Consider the following 11,600-nt stretch of genomic DNA (forward strand, 5'->3'; position numbering starts at 1 on the left):
AAACACGCACAAAGTATAAATTCCTCTATAATTCTACCATGGATCTTACATGGACATGCATATTTCCAACAACAAAAGAATTTCAGTTAGGATTAAACACTAGTAAACGAATATACAGAACACAGTTTCCAGTTCAACAAGCTTCTGCTCGAACAATGCATCGTTCCCAAGGACTCTCATTACATGCAATGGTATTTTCTCCTAAGAAATGTAACAAGCATGGATTAACCTACACGGCTTTGTCATGTGTACGAACATTGGAATACTTATATTTATTAGCTCCTCTGCACGAGAGAAACTTTGTTTTGGACAAGGATGTCGCAAATGAAACCCATAGGCTTTCTACAGAAGCAAAATGGAATACAATAATTCCAAAATTGAACTCTCCAAACAAAAATAACATCATGGTAACAACTTTAAACACTAAATCATTTTTTAAATATTATGATGATATACAATTACATCCTCTGCTACAATCAAGTGATATAATTTGTTTTCAAGAAGTCAACACAATGAATCTTGCTTTACCGTTTTGGAGCAGAAAATTTAACTTTATCTCAACTGAAACTTTGCACAATACAACAATTATATATGATTCATATATCATGCTCACTTCAAAAACTATATACACATCTACTTTTTATGACATTATCAAAGTAACATTTACAGTTAATGAAGTAAGACACCTACATATAATAACAATTTACCGATTTCCAAATACAAATATACAACCATTTCTTAATACACTTGAGACAATTTTACTTACATTCCCTCATGATACGCAATTACTTATTCTCGGTGATTTCAATATCGACATGCTTAAACCATCACATCAACGACTAAGCTTAGAACAATTAATGAACAAGAATAAGTTACAGATTGTAAACAAATTACCAACAACTACATATGTAAGCTTGCTTGATCACATATGGACTAAAAGAACACAAACAATACTCGAAACAAATAACTATCCTGTATATTGGGTTGATCATGATGCTGTTTATATATCAATGTAAAAACAAATCGCTTTCTTACACTAATTAAAATAATACAACAAGACAAAAAATATATTTTATAATATTAATGTTGTATTTACCTCGAGAAGTTTATTGTGTAGTAGCTTAAAAGAGTGTTATTGCTATTTGTCTTAGTCTGTATTATATTTAAAAGACTTGCTTATTGTTTTTCGAAAACTTTTGTATATGTTCAGTAAGTTGATCGAAGACACTTTTATAAAAAAAACAAAAATACAGTGTCTCATGGAGTAAAAAAGGATTTTGTTCTGTACTGTTTTAGGTAGTGTTAAAAAATGGTCTTTCTTTTGTGTTGGCAGTATACAGTACTCTAATTTGTAGTCATTTGTTTCAGCGATCTTGTAATTTTTTTAATCTATATGTGTTTGAGTAAATTTATGTATGTACTTATTAGTAGCTTGTTTTTTTATGATAAACGGTTGTAAGTTTGGTTGTTGATAAGATAGTCTAAGATCTTGTTTTTTTTTTCTAATAATATGACAGAATACATATTGTTAAATGTTTGTGATTTTGATATGTATCAAGACTTTTTTGTTCTCACGAATGTTGTGTTGTAAGAATATGAAAAATTAAAAAAATTGAAATAAACTAAAAGAAAAAACCAAACAGCTTCAATCAAAATACAACAAAACAACGAGTAATACTCCATTTTTCTTACTGTATTTCTAGACAACCTTTGCACGACAAAAAAACTCAAAAAAACATACATGCTACTTTATTCACTGATACAATATGTACAAACACCGTTCGTATCCCATCCTTACTTATCTTACTATTTCCATCCCAAGGTAAAATTACTTACTGCTCTATATTTTATTTCTTCATTTGGATTTCAGATGTCTCAATGCTAAAATACTAACTATCATGTCCTTTCTATTTTAAAAATATTGAAGATAGATTCTTCTCAACTATGCATATTCATATGCATAGAGCCATGCAAAACGCAAAGTACACATTGCCCTCAGAAATATAAACAAAGACTCTTAGAGTGACGTGCGGCTTTGGGTATACAAGTGGCTCCACCATTGAAATTAGAACAACTACCTTCGTAATGTACCAATTATGAAGAGACAACAAAACGTAAGCATCAAAGAAAAGCCCATTCTCTTTTTAAACATTCTCTCGTGCTTTAAAGTGTTTACTACAATTCTCATGTAGAGTCTAATAATAAAATCCGTTTTTCTCGTCATGCAAGGTTCGACTATCAAATCTCTGATATGCCCTTAGCATTTAGAAATATTGATTCAGATCTTTGACTACCTTTTTTCTTGCATTACAATTTCCACATTTATATTACAATCCACATATCTTCCATGACCCAAAATTTAGTATTTTCCTAGATCACCATTTACATTACTTATTACCACAAGCTACCGAGCATAATTCAATAACATTTTGAACCAGCAAATTTGATTTTACTTTTAGGCAGAGGTATCATATCCCATCCCTTACTACTCGTCTTACTATTTCCATCCAAGGTAAAATTACTAACTACTCTAAATTTTATTTGTTCATTTGGATTTCAAATGTCTCAATATGCTACGATATCTAACTATCATGTTCTTGCAATTTTAAAAAATATTGCAGATGGATTCTTCTCAACTATGCATATTCATATGCATAGAGCAATGCAAAACGCAAAGTACACATTGCCCTCAGAAATATAAACAAAGACTCTCAGAGTGACGTGTAGCTTTGGGTATACAAGTGGCTCCACCATTGAAATGAGCACAACTACCTTCGTAATGTACCAATTATGAAGAGACAACAAAACGTAAGCATCAAAGAAAAGCCCATTCTCTTTTATAAACATTCTCTCATACTTTAAAGTGTTTACTACAATTCTCATGTAGAATCTAATAATAAAATCTGTTTGTCTCGTAATGCAAGGCTCGACTATCAAAACAAAGCTGTCACCATCAATTAAATCACTGCCCAAGTAAAAACTTAATGGAGAATGCACAATTGTTGATATTTGGCATGACAACTCGCCCCCAGCAAAAAATCCATCTGCCATTTGAAATTGTACAGCCCAAGTGACTGAATATGGAGGACTAACAGAAACTTCACAAAGCCGCCACGACAAAAAAATCTCCCTCAAGAGGTTTCTGATCTTACCATTGGGTCCATACTCAAAATCAAACATCATCTAAAAATACAAAGTCTTGAAGATTGGTGCCCCAAAAACAAGCTTAGCTACTACAACTCACTTTTTCCTCTGCAGAAACATAGAAATACTATATACAGGAAAGTCCCCAGACCTAAAAGAGGCATCACTTTTGAGGCACTTTCTTTGTCGCCAAACAGAACAAACTATAAATAGCTTATGTATAGATGTCTAATTTCCAATTTCCCTGTTATCCTACTGAAACAGGATTTTAAATATGTTGTTTTTTTCAATTGACAATGCTTTTTGACAATGTCTTTTTGTTCATATCATAATTTATTGACAAAATATAGTAATTGGTTATATAATTCATATTTCGAACTCTTTTCATGAAAATTTTACGTAACCAGTAAAATAATCCAATGTCGCAGTTGACTATGTCGCATGCTGTATATGTTTAATTTTCCACAATATTGGAGATACATGACACATATTCTACAAAGTACAACCTTCATATTGACCACTCCTAGATATATCAACCGATCCTGCGCTTGTAATACACTCAAACCTATAGCTACTCTTCTCTGATATGCACTTAGTATTTAGAAATATTGATTCATATCTTTGAATACCTTTTTTCTTGCATTACACTTTTCACATTTATATTACAACCCACATATCTTCCATGACCTAAAATTTAGTATTTTCCTAGATCACCATTTATATTACTTATTACCTCAAGCTACCGAGCATAATTCAATAAGATTTTGAACCAGCAATTTTAATTCTACTTTTAGGCAGTGCCCTCGTCTACTGTAGACGAACTTGTTTTTAAAGAGGCAAATAATGCGTTTTTCTATTGGGTGGCAACAGTCAACGAGATGGGACTTCACGTGCAGAAGTCGCCAAGGAGAAAAGGGGCGAGAGAGAGCATACAGGAAGGGGCCAGAGCCGCCAACACAAGGGGAAAAGGGGTCTGCAATGATGACGGGGATGAGCTGCAAATGGGTAGGAATGGAGAAAGTGAAGGGGGGCGCTCTCTGAGGAGGGGTGGCCAGGTCAAGCAGGGCGATAAGGTCGAGTGCAAGGCTCGCCAGTGAGAAAAAAAAGGGGGGGCCGTACTGCAGGTGCTTCCTTCTGTAAGGCAAGCAAACTGAGGGGGCACGCTTTGAAGAAAACAAGAGACGGCTTCAGGGGGGTTAGCTAGAGACCATCGATCACAAGGGGCAGCCGATTTCCAGAGAGGGCCCGCTCAGAGGAGCTTGGAGAGAGATCAGAATCGCTATCTAAGGGTGGTGTTTGCCATGACGAGGACATCAAGGCCAACAAGGTATAGCAGGTGGAGGAGATGCTGCTGGGAAAGCACGCTGAGCATGCCTTGGGCGTGATCAGAAGGGTGGGATCTGAGGTTCAATAGGGACGTAGAGGAGCTCAGAGAGAGTTGGAGAGCAGGCTACAGAAGCCGAGAAAGGAGAGAGAAAAGGCATAAGGGGGAGACGAGCTCTGATGGCTCCAATAAATGCAAGAGGGTGATGTTTGCAGTGGAGTTGAATGCACGACTAGCTAAGGAGTTAACTGATTGGGGCAGCGAGCTCACAAGACAACTGATCATCGAGCACTGCTGTCTACTGATGCATGGGATCTCCCCGTATAGGAAAGATTCGGAGTCAGCCCAAGATGAGCTCTTGATTTGGGTTTAATATTTTGGTGTACATATGGTCATTTTCAGTTTTTGTAGGCTTTTGGTTTTAAAACCACATCGCATCTGAACCTGCATTGCATTTATACGCCCGTATAACAAAAATTATACGTATAAAACATCAATATACGCCGTATTTCCGAATAATTACCGAATAGCCGTATAAAACATTTTTCGATCGATATATTTTTCGATCGAAAAATATATCGATCGAAAAAAAGTATATATATACAATCGTCACCGTATTCGATCGAAAAGCATTGTGGACTTTCTTGGAGTTTGGAGAGCTTGGAGCTTCTGAGAGTTTGCTAGATAGAGACAGTGTCTTCGATTTACAGCGGTTTTCATGTATATTTTTTAAATTTTCAATAAATATTAACTTTTTTTTTGTGTTGTGCCAGACTTGTGTGGTGCAGTAGTTTCGGCTCTCACCACAAAGTTGGCTTGCAGGTCGTAGGCCACTTCGTGGTGTGTAGCCATATGGCTCACTCTAGAGGTGTATAGAATATAGTTTCCTTTCCCGTGGTGTGTAGTTATATAACTCACTCCAGGGAAGGCTTAGGGTAAATTTAGATTCTCACTCGTATGGTGTAGTAGTATATCCCTCACCATAGAGATGAGTTAGGATTAGAGGTCGACTCGTGGAGTGTAGTAGGCATGATGCTACACCTCTCACTTCAGAGTGGCCTATAAAATTTACAATCTTAAAGTAAATCATTATTGATTATTCTACATAGAAGCACAAAAATTAACGTTCGTCATTTTAAGAGTGTAGAGATGCATACTTTATGCCCTCTTCATCTTAATACGACTTTCGTTATTTTTGTGCTTCTATTTCTGTAGTAACATCATTGTTCATCAACAGATGACTTGGTGTTACTCTGAATGTAGATATATACAACAATTGATTTACATTTGAGATTGTTGAGCTGTTTGCTGATGGTTGTGTTGTGCGTGTCACACACTCCATTAGAAATAGCTTATGAAATTTACATTTTTAGATTAATTTTTTCTGTCATATGTGTTACATAGAAACACAAGCGTTACCACTCGTTATATTAAGAGTGAAGAGATGCATATTTTCATGCCCTCTTCATCTTAATGTGACATATTGGTTACTCGTGTGTTTCATATTCCAAAAGAACATCATTTTTCATCATTAAATGACTTGGTGTTGTTTTGGACGTAAACACATACGATAGGTAACTTACATCTGCAATTGTTAATTTATCCGCTGATAGTTGTGTTGTGAGTTCCACACACTTTATCAGGGATTAGATTGATAAAAACTATCAATCTATTTTACAACAACATCCAGGACTTGTGCTGAGAATATCTCACACTAGCTGAGCTGTTTACATATACGATTTTCCAACCCTTTAGATGTAATTTCTTTCATCATCTCACACTTCTGCACATAGTAGGGTCCAGTTCTTGTGCTGAGAGCATCTCACACTCCTGGCCTCTCTCTCTCTCTCTCTCTCTCTCTCTAAATTAATTTTCATGGTCGATTCGCACAATGTGGTTTGTAATCATAAGATTTTCTCTTTAATTTGCAATAATTTAGTATTGTTTAATAGATTTGAATCATCATTTAATATATATATATAGGGTTAACACTCATTATATAATAACTATGTTACTATGGTGTACAATCATTTCGTAAGATTCTTAATTTATAATTTTGTCATACAGATATGGTAGACAGGAAGCTAGCGAAACATCAACGAAAGTTCGTCTCTGAAGTGATTGTGAGACACTTCCATTACTCGTCAGAGGCAGAGATTAGGCGTTGTTTAAACCCTGTCGCTCCGGAGCATTTTTATCAACTTACAGAGACTCTAACCAAGTCTGTGTTTGAGCAGCTCCAGGCAAAGTTTGCACCAGTTATTTTTGACATAGCCCTCTTGACATCAGGTGCTTTAGTAAACATTGTCAAACAAACCATTGGACAGATCATGAAAACCTTTCAAGAACTGAAAAATCCTGCAATTACTTCCTTGCCAAACATAGGTGAGCGCATACATCTTGTGCAACAGCTTTACACGGAGTTCAAGAGCAAGGAAAAGTTAGAAAGAGCTAGGAATTACAGATTTTACCATAGACCAGCTTATAGCAAATCTATCAAACTCATAAGTCACTCACAAGCTTTTTGTAATCTCAAAATTATATCAAACTCTTTTCGATTGAGTAATTTCCCAGAACCTTGTTGTAATTTCAAACCTACATCGACTTTATGTAATTGCTATTTGACAAGACATTGTCAAAAATTTATATTTGTGTGTGAGTAAATATGTGCGTATGAGAGAGAGAAAGAGAGGTTTTGATGTGAACGACAACGAGATACCACTTTCTTTCATCATATGCAAAAACTTGTTAAATATTACAATGGTACTCTCACAAATCATCTCCATCTTCAAAAACTGCAACCATATCATCTACTTCGTCCATATCTGAGCATTTTGAAACTATCTCCCATTCCATATCATCTTCATCATCAACTTCTGCAGAAATAGCTTCATGCGTTTGGAAGACTCCATATTGCTTTTGAGCGGCTCTAGTTGCAATGTTTTGAGGCTTATAAATAAGTCTCATATTGCAAAAAACATACACCAAATCAACAGCCCGTTTAGTATGAAATCTGTTTCGCTTTTTCGTGTGCACAAAGTCGAATGCTGACCACTACAAGAGGTTATGTGCTCTTGTGACGCTCTTAGCGACGGAAATACACTGGGTTTTTATAACCCCCGGCGTCGCTATAAGCGTCGCTAAAAGCGTCGCTACGAGAGCGTCGCTATATGCGTCGCTATAGGCGTCGCTATAGGCGTCGATATAGGCGTCGCTATATAGCGACGCTTATAGCGACGCTTATAGCGACGCTCTCACAGAAGAGTATAGCGACGCATATAGCGACGCTACAGAGCCATAAATAGCGACGCTTATAGCGACGCCTGAGAGAATATTTTTTTGGTGGCAGGGCATTGAATGCCCTGCCACCCATCAACCATATTGTACTTGATTCACTTTTTAAAAAAAGTGCAAAGGTAAATAATAGACCCAAAATAGTCACCCACAAGACGCATTGTTTGCAAAATTGACAATTGTACACATCATAGACAAACTGAATTGATTGGCAAATGTAATAATGACAATTGTACAACATCATAGGCATAAAGAATTGATTGGCAAAAGGAATTGCGGTGACAAATGTAATAATATACATGGTTCAAAAAGACGTATAAAATCCGTCTCATGATACATAAGCTATGAGAAACCCTAAACTAATGCTATCTAGCTACGGCTAAACTGACGTCGTCTAATCAGACGTCTCATCGCGTCCAAGCGGCGTATCTGTCGGATTCTGCAAAAAAAGACAATAAGACAGTTTTCAGTAAGTATAAACATATAACGACATTTATAAAACAATACAAAAAATAAAAAAGAGTAAACCGTAATACTAACCATGCCGCTGCGAGAACTGAGAATGTCCATCAGGGCGTTTAAGCCCTTCCTGCGTGCGTACTCGCGCTCGTACGGTGTGGGATCACGTCCTGTCATCGACCACTGTCAAAACATACAAAGATTTCATTATGTTAGAACTAAAAAACTCATAAACCCTAAACTATCGAACATGCATAAAGAGCAATGTGAAAAGACTTACAAAATCGGCCTCAAATGATGCCCATCCACCGCTCCCCAAGTGGTGCGAGCTCCCTGCCTCTACTCGCGCTCTGGCTGCATCTTTTTGTTGCTTCCACTTGTCGGGATTCTCGCGCGCTGCTTTCTTCGCATTCTTCCAATCTTCTTTGGCCAGCCAATCTGGCCTATTCCACCCATTCTTGATTGCTTTTTGCACTTCGGAACGCTTGTGTTTGCAGTATTCGCGCATTCGAATCTTCATCAGGTCTTCATTGAAGCGCTGATCCCGTGTTGGAACGGGAAACTCATCATGAAGTATGCTGATGACTCTGTTTTTTAAATCACTTGGTACTTCACTCCATTTGTTTAGTATATAGTGTCTAAACAGCTGAGAGCAAAGACCACGCATGCGCGAGATCACCTTCTTGCCGTCATCATCCATGATGATGCCGCCGCTGATGTCGACGGAGTAAGGCAAGCCCTCTGGCCGGTGACGCGTGAACCTGGGTGTCCCGGCAGGGGTCTCTAGCGGCGTGTCGATGGGGGTACGGACGTCAGGTGTCTCCACCGGCGTCTGGGCCCCGAAGCGAGGAGTGTCGAGTGGGGTGGCTCCTGGCGGAGTAGGTAGAGGTGTGTAGCTTCTAGGAACAGTCAGCCGTGCAAAACCTGGCGTAGACGGCGATGCTGTGGCTGGTGTGGGGGCGGGCAAAGAAGGGGAGGGTAAAGAGCCTCGTCGAACACGAGGCGGTGTGGAGGCATCGGTGGCGGAATCCCCACAACAACCGCCACCGCCACCACTAGAGCGCCGGTGTCTAGAAGAGTGTGACGCTCGTCTCGTCGACGCCGAAGCTTCGGAGCGCGCCGAATGCTCCGAAAGAGAGGGAGATGCGGATGGTGTAGGAACGCGCGATGATGCGCCAGAGCGATGACGCTCCACGTACCACTGTCTCTGCTGCGGTGACAAAGAAGAAAGAAACTCCTCATCATCCATACCTGCATTAAACACACGAATATTTAAACTTAATATTGAATGAATAGAGTAGACAATGACGCAAATACCATTAAATACAATGACGTAATGACGCATATAAATACAATGACGCAATGAATCGAGTGGTAGAAGAGGCAAGTCGAAAACTCAGAATTTTCAATCAAAAGAGCTAGAGCTTTTACAGCACGGAGCAAAATTGTTCAAATACAATATTTGTGGCTTTAAGAGATCTCTCTCTCATCCTCGCATAACTCAGCATAACTTCCTATATCTATATAGAGCTCTCCGTTTAAACACATATCCTCTGTTTCATTTTGTAGCTCCTCTGCATGCACCCCATATAGAGCAGTAGCATCTTGATGCTCGTCTGGCACCACCGCAGCGGCTTCTGATTGAGCATCTTCTCTGATCTCCTCCATTGATGTCGTTGTGATTGGCACATGGTAGCCTTCATACGTCCTTGCACTACGAGGGGCTACCTCTATGACGTACCACCAGTTTGATGTAGACTTTGTAGGATGAAATACTACCTGCCAGAGCCACATAACTTACATGAGAGCTTTCAAGCACATAACTTGTAAAAGGGGGATGTTAACTATTTATATACTTACTTGTTCACAATGCTCGGGTAGTACGAAAGTGTCTCTTAGGTCAGTCCATTTCTTAGTAGAATCCACCTCAAGAAAACCAGACTCTCCTCTACGCACAGTAGCGTTTCGACCCTCCATGATTATCTTGAACCATTGCACGTCGAACAAGTCGACAAAAAATCCTCTGTAATCGATCCTCAAAATCTCTTGCAGCGTGCCGAAGTAAGTGAGTTCCGCCACCACGGGATCTGCATCAGAGGAACGTCGTCGACTAGACTGTTCAAATTTTGCCATGATTCCACAATCTTGAGTAAAACGCTTTTTGTCGATTCGTTCCACCCTAAAATGTCGACCTTTACACCATGCTGCTGTGTATGACTTATACTACAACGAACAAAGATTATGAGTGGCCGTTCAAACGTTTATAAATAAAGTCACTTGCTAGTCGTACATTGCAAACTTACCTTGGTCGCGCAACCCCAAGAGTACTCCCACTCTTCTTCAGTCACTTCGTCACCGCATTGTTGTGCGCTTTTCAATTGGTTGTGCAACCATCTTAAGCTCATGAAGGTTGGTAGGCTCTCCAGAACCGCTGGATAGTGCATCGGTGGTCGTCTTCCCCGTCTCCACTCGATTCGTGCCCTTTGTCGCTCTTGCTTTGCATCCTCATATTGTGAAATCCACTTTTGCATCACTGGATTGTGAAGCATGCAAAATCGGTTGATTTTAGCCTCTAGATCTTCCGTCATCTTCTTCTCAACACCGAGATTGCACATGACAATCCCAGATATGCGCTCATCATCTATGGTTCGCCATAGCGTATCCCGGGATTTATCAAATCCGTCTAACCACTCTCCAATGTACACTAGGGACTCTGATACCAACCAACCTTCTGCCATGCTACCCTCCGGACGTGCCTTTTGACGCACATATCCCTTAAGCGTTTTCATGAAACGCTCTAAGAAGAACATCCATCTGGAATGAACTGTGCCAGCTATTTCCACCTCATCAACTATGTGAATAAGAAGATGCACCTGAATGGTTAGCATTGTAGTAGGAAAATGTTTCTCAAACATGCACACAAGCTCCGCAGCATTTAGTTTGGCGAATGGTATGGAGTCTACGTCGATCTCCTTTTGTGAGATCCATTGCACCAGCTTTGCAAGTTTGTAGATTGTGTTACGGATGTCGAGAGACAAACATCCCTCAATGGCAACCGGTAAAATAAACTGTAAAGTATGTGCAGCAATGATATTAAAGTCCACATTTTATGCAATGATATTAAAGTCCACTATGAACGTACCTGACACATTTTATGCCAATCGTGTGACTTCAAACCGGTAAGCTTTCCTTCTTTAGTAAAACACGTTCGGAGCGAGTGCATTACGCCAGTGGGGGTCCGCAAAGATCGAATGGCCTCTTTTACTTTGCGTTCTTGGGCTCCTGTGAAAATCCATGGTGCTTTAGGAAGTTTTATCGATCCATCAGACGCTGTTTGCGGCCAATATTGCTCCATACGATCCACATTTCTAAGGTCAAC

General features: G+C 39.1%; 1 protein-coding gene across 1 annotated transcript; it reads right to left on the reverse strand.

Annotated features, from left to right (window-relative positions):
- Positions 1 to 4,344: 4,344 nt before the first annotated feature.
- Positions 4,345 to 11,600, reverse strand: LOC147425803 (uncharacterized). Its single transcript, XM_086500118.1, has 3 exons — positions 11,364 to 11,600; positions 11,052 to 11,289; positions 4,345 to 4,544 (listed from the first exon to the last, which is right to left on the reverse strand). Exons 1-3 carry the CDS (start codon positions 11,574 to 11,576, stop codon positions 4,345 to 4,347), a joined length of 651 nt encoding a protein of 216 aa, XP_086356244.1. The 5' UTR covers positions 11,577 to 11,600.

The sequence above is a fragment of the Adiantum capillus-veneris genome, chromosome 25 (assembly GCF_014529385.1).
Source record: "Adiantum capillus-veneris isolate H3 chromosome 25, ASM1452938v2, whole genome shotgun sequence".
Lineage (NCBI taxonomy): Eukaryota > Viridiplantae > Streptophyta > Polypodiopsida > Polypodiales > Pteridaceae > Adiantum > Adiantum capillus-veneris.